Raw genomic sequence first — 13,142 nt, 5'->3', positions numbered from 1 at the left:
TCTCTAAAGGCATTCATGTAGGAAGGGATGGCGTAAATGTAACTCTTAAGAACCGTTGCCCACGATAGTCACGAATCAACGAGGAATGTCATATGAATTCAAAAAAGCTTTCACGAGACATGGTTATTGGAATTGTTAATATATATCATACTCCCAGGCCCTGCTTTTATGCGACCCTGCCGTGACCCGCGATAACATCATTTAAACGATTCCCCTTCCCTTTACTGATTTGTCCACTCAGGCTTCTTCTTCTCCGCAAACGCTTTCATGCCGATCTTCTGATCCTGGCTCCCAAACAGGCTGTGGAACACCCGTCTCTCGAATTCCACGCCGTCCCGCAGACCCAGCTCCTGACTCTTGTTCACGACCTCCTTACCGGCCTGGACGGCCACACGCGAGTGTCCCGCGATCGTCTCGGCCGTCTTGAGCGCGCCCTCCATGAGCTCGTCGTACGACTTGAAAGTCCTGGCCGCGAGCCCCCACTTCTCGGCGTCGGCGCCGGAGAAGGAGCGGCCCGTGAGGATGAGCTCCATGGCCTTGGACTTGCCGAGGGCGCGCGTGAGGCGCTGGGAGCCGCCCGCGCCCGGGACGGTGCCGAGCTTGATCTCGGGCTGGCCGAAGTTGGCGGCCTCGGTGCAGTAGAGGATGTCGCACATCATGGCGAGCTCGCAGCCGCCGCCGAGGGCGTGCCCGGAGACGGCGGCGACGACGGGCTTCTTGATGCGCGTTGTCAGGTCCGACCACGACTCGATGAAGGCGCTCGTGTAGGCGCCCGCGAAGGTCAGCGGCGCCATCTCCTTGATGTCGGCGCCCGCCGCGAACGCCTTCTCCGAGCCCGTCAGCACGATGGCCGACACCGTGTCCGAGGACTGGAAGTCCGTCAGGGCTTGATTCAGCTCCGTGATCAGGGGGGTGCACAGGGCGTTGAGGGCCTTGGGCCGGTGGAGCGTTACTGGTGTGCCGTGTTAGTGAGATTCAACATGTGAAGTCGACACCTCAAAACGATGAGTGGGTGTTGCCCCGTATCAAACCCCAAAGACTTAGCCAATAATAGAAATCGAACTGATGTTTTGCTTCTGGATACATGGTATAAGGAAATGAATTCCTATTTACCTTGACCAACGCCCGGCCTGGGCTCCGAAACGTGAACGTATTCATATGTCTTTGCCGAGTAGCACCGGACTATCTTGGGGAGAGTGGAGGGCTGCAGGCGGGAGGCAACTGGCCTCAGACTCCGAAGGGCTTGCATTGTGCACGACTAGTAAAAGCAGAGACCTTGACAGTAGAGTAGATAGTTACTGAAGAGACGAGGGAGACAACGGATTCAGCGGTTGAGAAGCTCAATTGATCCAGTCAACTAACGAAATCTTACCGAATGATGGAACAACCGCATCTCCAGTATGCCGAGGATAGCCTGTCGACGGATTGACAGCAGCTGGAGCCGATGAGGTCAGAGCTCCCCAGACAGATCCCCCAGCGCCCCGTCGTGGTCCAGGACAGAGCTCCTTGGGCAAAGAAGGGTATTAAGCCAATCAGAAGCACGCCAAGGGTTACCCATGGAAGCAACTAGTGGCTCATTAAAAAGGGGGGTTAGCCCCCTGGAGGTGCTTGCGTGGCAGTTTGGAAGATGTGGCGGCTCGATAAGGCTAGTGTGGCTCAGGCAACACCCAAACTCACTCAACGCACTGCAACGGACGGGGCGCTTTGGGGGGCCAGGGCCCAGAAGCCCAGAACGGGGAGGGGCTTTGGGGCTTGGGGCGTCACCTTCTGGCTGGCCAGATAAACCCCCGTTGGCCTAAAGGCTCACTGCTGCGCTGATCCTAACCCAAGAAAGTGCCCCGTCGCCGCGACTCGAGAGATTGTAGCACTTTTGCTAATCGCATCAATTTACATAACCTGCCTGCCTACCTATTCATTCACTCATTCTTCTCTATTTCGACGACGACTCGGTCAAATCGTTTCTACGTTCGACTTCGATTCACAGTCCAGTCAACATCTCGGTTCCATAATAAGCGCTATCTCAACCTCTTCGACATCAGTACATTTCTCCTACGGACAACCGGACAGCTATTCACGATGGAGAGCCTTGAGGAACAAACCCCCTTCGCGGCCGTCCAGGCCCAGACATCGAGACTGCAAATGGTGCGCACCCTTATGCGCCAATTGGCGACTGATGGAAGAAGGCACAGTTTATCGCTAACACAAGATCTATAGTATTACCAAGCGCTCCTCGACAAGTCAACACCCTATGTCACGTACCGATGGGTTGGCACTGCCACCTTCCTCTTGATGTTCTTCCTTCGAATATTCGTTGCACAAGGCTGGTATATCGGTATGTCTTTTTCTGTTCCCTTTGCGAAAAAAGGTTCCCTCAAAAGAACAACATGGCTAGATCATTGCGCTAACAACCGGGAATCGCAGTGGCGTATGCGCTCGGCATCTACCTGCTTAACCTGTTCCTCGCCTTCCTGCAGCCCAAGTTCGATCCCTCGGCCGAAGCTATGGATAGTGGCATGGACATGGAGGACGGTTCGGCCGGTAGCCTGCCCACGAAGCAAGACGAGGAGTTCCGACCCTTCATCCGCCGTCTTCCCGAGTTCAAGTTCTGGCACGCTGCGACCAGCGCGATTGGTATTGGATTCATGTGCTCCTGGTTCGAGGTCTTCAATGTCCCCGTCTTCTGGCCTGTCCTGGTTATGTACTGGATTATCCTTTTTGTCCTTACCAGTAAGTTCCATCTTCCCCATGCTCTTCTATAAGGAAGATAATTCCCAATTGAAAGGAAACTGACAGTTTGCGAACACAGTGAGGAAGCAGATCCAGCACATGATCAAGTACAAATACGTTCCCTTCTCCTTCGGCAAGGCGAAGTACGGTGGTGGCAAGAGCAGCACATCATAAGCTACGATACTCTGCCCCAGGGGCAGGGGAGACCCTACTATAAGAATTGTAGGGGACAACGCGCTCTGCGCATGTAGTAGTGCGACAGAGAGGTATGAATATAGTTGGAAATGAATTACAACAAGGTGGCACTCACGCCCCCGTGTGACGGATTACGAAGTGGACATTTCCGATCAGTTGATGATCTTGTACAAAATGGGCGAAATGGAAGGGCGCGTCAACAGTAGAGGCGTTAGGAACTCCAGGAACGCCCCCTGCAGGAGTTTGCTGAGGGGCAACTGTACAGTTTATATATCCAGCTGTGTGGATGTGGGCAATAGGGAGGGAACCAAAGGTTCACGGTAGATAGCCGGTGATGGTGCAGGGCTACCGACTCATGCCAATGGGTAGATTTTGTAATGAACAGTAATTTCACATTGATGATTTGTCCTTGCTGTTGTTTCTCATAGGACTTATTCACTTTATATACCTAGGTAGTCTTATGGCAGGCAGTTGAAGACGGCTTTACAAGGGTACCTAGATGTTGTGGAGAACTTGATATTTGCAACAGGTGAGCGGGTTAGGTTCCAGAAATGTCACAGATGCTTCTGCAGTCTAAGAGAATACATTACTGCATGTTGCCAGTCAATTGGTAGACTGGGTGTCCTAATGAATGCCTTAAGTAAATGCTGGTGGCGGGTGAAGTAAGGAAGAGTATATGTACGAAACTAGCATCCCCTGCGTTTCTTCCTACCATCAACTTTCTCTGGATTACCTTCCAGTGCTCATAACATAGAATAGCTTCGAGAGATTACGTTTATAGATCTCAACTATTCAAGTTAGAAGACAGGCTCAGAAACAATTACCGTTCTCTAGCCGGATAGGGAGTCAAGCCAGTTCGCAATGTACATAATGGGTTAATCAGTATATCATCAGCCAGTATCCCAGGCCATATGAGTACTGCAAAGCTAGTGAAATAAGCTCCAAAGATGTGCCTACAAGGTCCGAATAATTGACACAGGATCACTGGAAGTGATATCCTGACTGGCTATCGGCCGAATAGCTAGCCGTGATTCTTTTTAAGGGGATGACCACGATGCCTCCAAGACGTATAAGAGTGCTCAGGATAGCGAAGCATTGGACTGTTGTTGGTACAGAAATAGAGCAGATCAAAAACTGTAAACCAAAAGCACTACATGGGATGCTTCAGGTTTCCTATGGTGGTTTGGACATTAAGTTTAATGCCAACCAACAATCAATAAAAGTTAGGTGCACTTACATGCTTATTGGAATGAACGTAGGCATAAGACAAAGGAGATACCTATATTAGGACATTATAAGTTTTCATCCAAGGGTGCAGTGAGTTAACCATTTTATTAATTACACCAGTCTTACTATTCATTCCCAGTCTCGCTACTTGCCATCCATCCCAAAATTGAGATTCGGTACTTCGGTACTTATCGGCCACCACTCCATTCCACGGGAATTCTCCGATTGGGCAACTGGATTACTAAGAGATTCCTTCCCTTGTCTTCTCTTAACATTCGCTCGTCATTCAACAACCTTGTCAGCCTTGACCCATCTTCTAGAACAACACATTTCGGCTGTGATTCTTTGTCGTCGACAAATATTCCGCCGTCAATATGCCTGTCAAGCGGAAAGCATCTGGAAACGTGGCCGGGGCGGCCAAATCAGGCAGAACATCGGCTACCTCGACACCTGGACCGGCGACACCCAAGGACATCGATAGCGACGAGGAGTCTGATGTGGTTGACGACACCCAGCCAGGCGAGGAGCAGATCCAGAATGCCATCGACCGATTCTCCCTAGCACATTACCAAGACAAGCAAGTCAGAGGCCCTATGGACAATGCGAGCAGATTCTTTGGACATGGCAGGCGTGACTTTTCCTATCTTCCCTTGAAGCCAGACTACCAGAGCCGCCCGATCTGGGTCGATCCCCAACGAGGACGGATCATTCTCGAGAACTTTAGTGCACTTGCCGAGCAAGCTAAAGACTTCCTCATCACCATCGCCGAGCCTCTATCCCGGCCGACATACCTCCACGAATACTCACTCACTACCCATAGTCTGTACGCTGCCATCTCGGTTGGTCTGCAGGCCCAAGATATCATCAACACACTGGAGCGCTTCTCGAAAACGCCTTTGCCGGAGTCCATTCGAATGTTCATCCAGAATTCCACACAGGCATATGGAAAGGTGAAGCTCGTCATTAAGAACACCAAATACTATGTCGAGAGTAACGACCCAGATGTCCTCCAGAAGCTCCTGAAGGATCCAGTTATTGGCCCCTTGCGAGTACAGGGTACAGACACCATCAAACTCACTGCGCCCTCTATGGTTGGGCTGGTGATTCCTGGTACTTCGAACGCTGCCGGCGTGCAGCAAGCAGCAATACGGCATCCAGAAAAGCAACAAGGGGCATCAGCGGAAGAAGCCAAGCCTGAACAAGCATATCAAGCCCTGGGGGTAGATGATGATGATGACAACGGGGAGGACGTACACGCTTTTGAAATCCCGGATACAGCTGTCGAGAAGGTGCAAAAGCGTTGTCTCGACATCCAATTCCCTATCCTCGAGGAATACGACTTCCGAAATGACGACCGGAATGCGAATCTGGAAATCGACTTGCGGCCTGCTACACAGATCCGGTCTTACCAAGAGAAGAGCCTTAGCAAGATGTTTGGTAATGGTCGAGCCAAGAGTGGTATTATCGTTTTGCCCTGTGGTGCAGGCAAGACTTTGGTCGGCATAACGGCTGCTTGCACTATCAAGAAAGGCGCAGTGGTTCTATGTACAAGCACTATGTCGGCCCATCAGTGGCGCCAGGAATTCTTGAAGTGGTCCAACATCAGACCCGAGGATATCGCTGTTTTCACAGCAGACAACAAATCGCGGTTCCCGGGCAACACGGGCATTATCGTCACTACGTATCCTATGGTGACGCAATCCGGCAAGCGGGCACATGATTCCCAGAAGATGATGGACTTTTTGACTCAGCGAGAATGGGGCCTCATGCTCCTCGATGAAGTTCACGTCGTGCCTGCCAACATCTTCCGCAAGGTATCGTCTCAGATCAAGAGTCATTCGAAGTTAGGATTGACTGCCACGCTTCTTCGAGAGGACGACAAAATCCAGGATCTCAATTTCTTGATTGGCCCGAAGCTATACGAAGCTAACTGGATGGAGCTGTCGGAGCAAGGCCATATCGCTAAGGTTCAGTGTGCAGAGGTGTGGTGTCCCATGACGACAGAATTCTACGACGAGTACCTCAGGGCGTCAGACCGAGGAATGAAGGCCAACCTTTATATCATGAACCCACGAAAGATCCAGGCTTGTCAATTCCTTATTGACTACCACGAGAAGCGAGGCGACAAGATCATAGTGTTCTCTGACAACGTCTACGCTCTGAAAGAAGTTGCTCTGGCTCTTGGGAAGGCCTACATTTGTGGTTCCACCGGCAACAGCGAGCGTATGCGGATTCTGGACAACTTCATGTACAATCCAGCAGTGAAGACTATCTTCTTGTCCAAGATTGGGGATACGTCACTCGATCTACCAGAGGCAACATGCTTGATCCAGATTTCGTCGCACTACGGGTCTAGACGACAAGAAGCGCAGCGTCTGGGCCGCATCCTTCGAGCAAAGCGTCGTTCCGACGAAGGATTCAATGCATTCTTTTACTCCCTCGTGTCGAAAGACACCCAGGAGATGTATTATTCGACAAAACGGCAAGCTTTCTTAGTGGACCAAGGGTACTCCTTCAAGGTCATCACTCAGCTGGCTGGTATGGAGAAGATGGACGGACTCGTCTTCGCGACTGCACAGCTACGGAGAGAGCTCCTGCAGAAGGTCATAGTGGATACCGAGTCCTCCCGCGGCCGGGATGACGACGGCGATCCAACCGACGATCTCTTCTACTCCACCAAGGGGAGGAAGAAGGCCGTCAGACGTACGGCGGGCATGTTGGAGGGGCTCAGTGGTGGTCAGGATATGGCCTATATTGAACAGAGGAAGAGCGCCAACAAGAACCTGAAGAAGAAGCCGAAGGAGAGTAATGCTTTCTTCAAGAAGATTGCGCGCGAAAAGGAGAGACTGAAGGCCCAGCAGTAAAATGGCTCATGCATCTGTATTTTAGAACGAATGGATTCGGCGTTTTCTTGGCTCCTGGGATTGGGGTAGCCATCATTGCATTGGAAGGCGCAGCTGTATAACCGGTATACCCTAGATAAGGAGAATGAATCTGAGACATGTTGTTTTATAACAAGAACAAACTTGAGACCCTTTACATTTGTTTTTAGAGATAAGGCAATGATGAATTTAAGATCCCGACTCCTTTAGCCTACATTCACCTAGCTGGTTTCCATGCCGGCAGCTATTCGACATCCCGTTGTCAGCTATTCTACCGTAAGCCATCAAGCCGTCTTATCGCCGCGTACTCCGTTGCCAGCCAGCTACCCTACTCTACTATTTGGCGATCAAAGGGATGCTCTTTCTGTGTTTACTCTAACCCTACTACGCGATCATAACCCCCCCAGTCGGTTGTTGAGTTGTATTCGCGGCTATCGTGCTTATCTCTCAATGCTACCGTACCGACCTATATGCCATTCTGGTTGGATCTAGTATAGCAGCGGCACAGTGTCTCCACGACAAACGACAGGGATTCATTTTCACGGAGCCAAGAAGTCAATTCAACAACACATTTGGAGTAGTTGTGCCAATAAGGAAATAGATCGGGATCTACCTGTCTTCCCGCGTGGTTTGAATTACGGGTTGCTATTGGACACCTGCACTTTAATGGATGATGCCATCTTCCAATGCCAGCCGAGAAAAGCAACATGATATATCACTTTTTCACAACAGTCTAGCCATCTACTTATCTATGTCTAGGCCTCACGAGAAGCCCTTCGACTGATTGAGGAGGAGGAGGAGGAGGAGTACTCGGGCGAAGTGAAACCGAGAAATGCATCAAATGCTGCTACTATTGACATGCTTTCGATGCCAGAATGAGAGGATAAAGCAAACTGACATCATCGCACTGACTGCCTGACTGACTAGCTGGTTGCTACGCCACCGTGACAGCTGTGCAGTAGGGGGCCAAGACGGGGTGGAATGGGTTTGCTCCATACCAGCATGCCGTACTAAAATAGTAGCACAACAGATGGAGCTGGTCGGGACTACACCCAACACTGCCTGTCTGCTGTGTCTCAAGACTGAGTCGTATGCATTTGTTAGGTAGTATGCAAGTGTGGAACGGAATACGGGATGGTGTTCTAGACTTCTCGAGCACGTACGGTATATTCTGTATGTATATTAAGTATATGCTGTATCTGAGATTCCAATATATACATCGTGTTGTACATAGATGGTCGTACAACTTCGGACTGATTTATCTCTCCTCGGTGTTGTATTTGAGTTTCCCAACCCTATCAGTGTACTACACACACGCATGTACCTGCGGCGCCACCGTTCCATTTCCACACCCCCGGTTTTTCCCTCATTCTTCTCAAAGATGCTCCCGGGATAGGCAGAAAATACAGGCACCCAACCTAACAACTTTACTTGTACATGCAGCTGCAGGGGAGGTCTCCGTCTTCCCTAGCTAGTTTCCCCGTCCAAGCCGTTCCCACTAGAGGGAAAGTGGTGTTGTTGATGAAGGCGAAGTAGATATCCCACAGTCAAGCGAAATTCAAGATGGAAGACTGCGCCCAGTATGTACATAATGGTGGACTAGGCTTGGCAGTCGGTACTGGCTGGACCTTGCAAGTTGCGGCTGGCAAGAAAAAAGTCGATGGCTAACATTGCGCCAAGGCCGCCATCTCTCTAGTAGGGTGTGATTGGAGAGCTTGCTGACGGTCCAGAACTGGGCCTGTTTGCTTTGGGTCTGCCAGTGCCATTTGAAGACCGATTTTTCTTCTCTCGAATAAGAACATCCTGCATACCGACACACACACACACCCAACCACATGGTTGTTCTTCTTGGCGTTTCCCAATTGCCAGCGGGCCAAGACCTGCCCCTCTACTACTCGTGCATCCCCGGGCGTACGACTTGTTAGCTTCACATGCGAGACATGTCAAACAGACTATCGTCTCTTTGTTACCTCACATCTCGAGGGTCCAATCCTGTCCGCTCCTAATACTGCTGTACCATCCCGGCTTCTTCTCTTGTCTTTGCCCTCTCGCCGCCATTTGCTCCTCACCTCAGTCAATCTCCTCGCTACAATTACACCCGGTTTAACCTTGTATCACGGTCAGACGAGAATCGGGAAAAAATCCCCTAGTGTCCGCCCCTTTCGAGCACGCGACGTGACCCTGTGAGGCTTATCATAGGCTCTTCCTGGTCTTACCCAATATCAGGACGGTCGTCATTCCTGCGTTGCCGCCTGTTATCAACCTATTTTTGCGTGGTCGCGCTCCGTTGTCGACGATTTGGTTGTTGTTTTTTTTTTAAAAAAAAGAGTGGGCTCCCCTCATCTGTATGGAGGTAGGTCAATTTCTCTCTCACTTTCTCTTTCTCTTTCTTTTGCTGCGGGTCAAGCCGGTTTTATCATGATGATGTCAACTCATGTCTAGAGAGAGCCTCTCGGGTTTTGAGCTGATATTCGGCATTTCACTCAATCCTCGATGTTCTTTCTCATGGAAGGAGGCCAGTAGCTTTCCTCGTCCTTGACAGCCATCATTATACTTCTGTTACCATATTTCTCCGAGCTTGTCCACATCTCTCCACTCCTCCTTCCATCCTCACTCCGAACCTTACCATCTCTTTGTCTCCTCAACTCGTTCGATCCCAGCCGCCACGCCACGCCACCACCAATCCTTTCCCAATTCAATATGTCGCTTCCTTCTTTGGCCGCATACCTGCACTGCATCGTGAGCTGTGCCACTCACACCTCCCCCAGCTTCTAGTCGGCTAATAAATCGATACAGCCACAGACGTGAGAGATATCATGCTTGACAACAAACTTTTCGCCAATCCTTTCAAGTGTGTGAGATACACATTTGCTGTTCTCTAACATTGGGCTTTCGCCGGTTTTTTTTCTTCGGACACCTCACGTAGCCTTACTTGCTACCTGGCGTGGTCATGGCCGCCCTGAGCGACATGCTGGACTCCGGCCGGAGGGTCCTCCAGGCCATCCGTCCTTCGTTCCTGTCCAAGGAACCGCATTTCAACTTCATCACAGTGCATTACTTCTGGATCATCGGGATGTCCATTCTTGGCTCTATCCTCATCTTCGCCACGGGGAAGGGCGACCTCTCCTATATCGACTCTCTCTACTTCGCCAGTGGTGCCAATACACAAGCTGGATTAAACCCCGTTGACGTTAATCTCCTCAACACATTCCAGCAGGTCGTGATATTTCTCATGGCAATGATGTCTAATCCGATCTCCATCAACTCTGCTGTGGTGTTTCTGCGCCTCTACTGGTTCGAGAAACGTTTCCAGGGCATTGTAGCCGATGCCAGATCAAAACGTATTTCCGTCGCAAAGTCGCGGTCCAAGGCGAAACAATCAACGCCTGACGTCGAGAAGGGAGTCGGTGGTAAAGATATCAGGGTTATGCACAATACCGCCTCCCGCATGACAAACGACGGCATCCTATTGGATCACTTTGCGATGAACGGAGCCATCAAATCAGACCCAAGCGTGGAACACCTGGATCCCTCCGAGGCGAATTTGCATACCTCGCCTACAGCTCAAAGAGATACGCAGATTCGATTTGCGGATATCGTCAAGAGGAGTGATGCGATTCCGAGCGATTCCGAGGAAAACGTGCCGCTTCCGCACAGACGCTCAAACACCGAGCATATCGCCATCCTGGAGCGACAGCGTAAGCAAGAGCGGGGGTGGTACTCTTCGCATTCCAGGCCCTAGAGATGCTGAGAGAGGTGTTGGGCCAGAGGAGCTCTCGGATGAAGAAGATTACGAAGGTGACGCTCCGGGGGGTCAATCGACTAAGACGTGGCTCGAGTGCCGAAACGCCGCAACAGCGTCTCGCTCAAGGCCGGACAAATTCACACGTAGAACGAGAACGGCAGCAGACGATTATTTTTGAGGAACCGGATCACCCTAAGCGACACGAAATCGCCCAGGATCTTGAAGCAGCTGCCCACACTGCTTCAGTGTTTAAGCCTCACAGGCCGCGAGGACATGGGGAGAGGCTGCATCATAGCATGACACGCACCGATACTGAGTCTCGCCATAATCCCCTTTCTCGTATCAAGACGGCGTTGTCGCAACACAAGGAGAACGATCCTGCGCCATATCTGAGCTGGCAGCCAACTATAGGCCGAAACTCGGAATTCCTGGACCTTACAGAGGAGCAAAGAGAGGAGCTTGGTGGTATCGAGTATCGTTCCCTAAAAACGTTGGCTGTCGTTGTCACCGGGTTCTTCTGGGGCTTCTGGATATCCGGAATTCTTTGCCTCTGGCCCTGGATCGCCGTCAATAACGACTTTTACAGCAAAATCGTGGAAGCGGCAGGTGCAAGCAAGGCTTGGTGGGCTATCTTCACTTCGAATTCGGCATTCACGGATCTGGGGTTCACTTTGACGTCTGACAGCATGATATCCTTCAACTCAGCGAGGTTTCCATTGCTCATCATGTCGTTCCTGATCATCATTGGAAATACCGGGTTTCCGATCATGTTGCGATTCATGATCTGGTTCATCCACCTCTTTGTCCCGCGTACCTCTGGACTATACGAGGAGCTACGGTTCTTGCTTGATCATCCGCGTCGTTGCTTTACTTTGCTCTTCCCCTCCACGGCTACGTGGTGGCTATTCCTGATCCTCATCATCCTCAATCTGGTCGATCTGATATTTTTCATCATTCTCGACCTTGGAAGCGGGGTCATCGCAACTTTGCCGCTGGACATACGCTTCCTCGACGGATGGTTCCAAGCTGCGTCCACGAGAACTGCCGGCTTCGCTGTTCTCAACTTGTCCCAGCTTCATCCGGCAGTGCAGACATCGTATCTGATCATGATGTACATCTCGGTCTTTCCCATTGCAATTTCGGTCCGGCGTACCAATGTGTATGAAGAGAAGGCCCTCGGGTTGTACGGTAGCAGCGGCGAGAGCGAGGAGCAGGCAGGGTCAGGATTCTCTTATGTCGGTGCCCATTTACGTCGACAACTCTCCTTCGATCTGTGGTACATCTTCATTGGGTACTTCATTCTCACCATTACGGAAGGACCACGCTTGATCAACAACGACTTTTCTATGTTCGCCGTACTTTTCGAGGTTGTCAGTGCTTACGGAACTGTCGGTTTGAGTTTGGGTTACACCGGGGTCAATGCTTCGCTCTGTTCGCAGTTCACAGTTGTCGGGAAGTTGGTGATGATTGCCATGCAGATCCGTGGCCGCCACCGTGGACTCCCATATGGTCTTGACCGGGCCATCCTTTTGCCGAGCGAACACCTCAACCGTAAGGAGGCTGAGGATGCAGAAGTCAAGCTTCAGCGCCGCATGTCTGCTACATCGCTGGTACCTGATCGTGGTGCAAACTTAACCAGGGACGGAGTCGCAGCGTCGACCGGCCGAACATGCTCACTCAGTTCTTGCATCCGGGGCCAACTTACCCGACTGTCTCGCACAGCTTGAGCAAGTCACGCTCCATGGCTAGGTCGGAACGGTCGGTAGGAATGGGCACTTATGACTCCATTAGACGAACAACAACCGAGCCACCGAGCGATGAAAACGATTCGATTAACAAAGATGTACCAAGACCCAGAAGAGCCTCAACACAGCCAGCTCCCGAACACTAGTGGTCGAGACGGAATACGGCTAATGTCAATGCCAGTGGCCACTTGGGTAACGGGGATGCGTCGAAACGGAGAGTAGCAAGGCTGCCGTCTTCGCCAGAGGCGCGAAGAAAGAGTTATTGGAATCAAAGGAAATCCTTATTTGCCTGGTACCTCGGCACTACCGGGTAGTGTTTTCTATCAAGTTTGACTTTCATGGAGTCATGGAGGGAGTCGAGTGTATGAAGATAAAAGTATATGACAGAGGACAACACCTCGTGGGATAGAGGGTGTACACTATAGACAGCGGCCTCGAGACTCGAGGTCCAGGGGAACTGGTATATATGGCTTTTATGACCGCATGGTGTAAGGAGTTTATGTTTCATTAGAAGGGCACTCACATTTTCTTTGGTTTATAGACAGGACCTGGCTTTCTCGACTGGGACTGACGGGGTCTTGGGGAGAGGATGAAGTGATATGACTAGTTGCTTTCTTACAC

General features: G+C 51.0%; 4 protein-coding genes across 4 annotated transcripts; 3 read left to right on the top strand and 1 right to left on the bottom strand.

The window, feature by feature from the left end:
- Positions 1-221: 221 nt before the first annotated feature.
- Positions 222-1,249, bottom strand: PG994_003690 (ClpP/crotonase; the record flags this gene model as incomplete). The annotated part of the gene is made up of 2 exons (XM_066855099.1): positions 222-952; positions 1,114-1,249. The coding sequence occupies 2 exons, from the start codon at positions 1,247-1,249 to the stop codon at positions 222-224; spliced, it is 867 nt and encodes a 288-aa protein (XP_066719377.1).
- Positions 1,250-2,076: 827 nt separating this feature from the next.
- On the top strand, positions 2,077-2,901 carry PG994_003689 (uncharacterized protein; the record flags this gene model as incomplete). Its single annotated transcript, XM_066855098.1, has 4 exons — positions 2,077-2,142; positions 2,215-2,332; positions 2,422-2,727; positions 2,807-2,901. The coding sequence occupies 4 exons, from the start codon at positions 2,077-2,079 to the stop codon at positions 2,899-2,901; spliced, it is 585 nt and encodes a 194-aa protein (XP_066719376.1).
- A 1,622-nt stretch (positions 2,902-4,523) lies between these two features.
- PG994_003688 (Rad3 protein) lies at positions 4,524-7,013 on the top strand (the record flags this gene model as incomplete). The annotated part of the gene is made up of 1 exon (XM_066855097.1): positions 4,524-7,013. One exon carries the CDS (start codon positions 4,524-4,526, stop codon positions 7,011-7,013), a length of 2,490 nt encoding a protein of 829 aa, XP_066719375.1.
- Positions 7,014-9,999: 2,986 nt separating this feature from the next.
- Positions 10,000-12,503, top strand: PG994_003687 (uncharacterized protein; the record flags this gene model as incomplete). The annotated part of the gene is made up of 3 exons (XM_066855096.1): positions 10,000-10,729; positions 10,767-10,844; positions 10,924-12,503. The coding sequence occupies 3 exons, from the start codon at positions 10,000-10,002 to the stop codon at positions 12,501-12,503; spliced, it is 2,388 nt and encodes a 795-aa protein (XP_066719374.1).
- Positions 12,504-13,142: the final 639 nt, after the last annotated feature.

This window comes from Apiospora phragmitis (assembly GCF_038363925.1).
Source record: "Apiospora phragmitis strain CBS 135458 chromosome Unknown utg000004l:1.0-3135199.0:1.0-3139288.0, whole genome shotgun sequence".
Lineage (NCBI taxonomy): Eukaryota > Fungi > Ascomycota > Sordariomycetes > Amphisphaeriales > Apiosporaceae > Apiospora > Apiospora phragmitis.
Note: the sequence above shows the minus strand (reverse complement) of the source record. Positions and strands in the feature narration are given on the sequence as shown.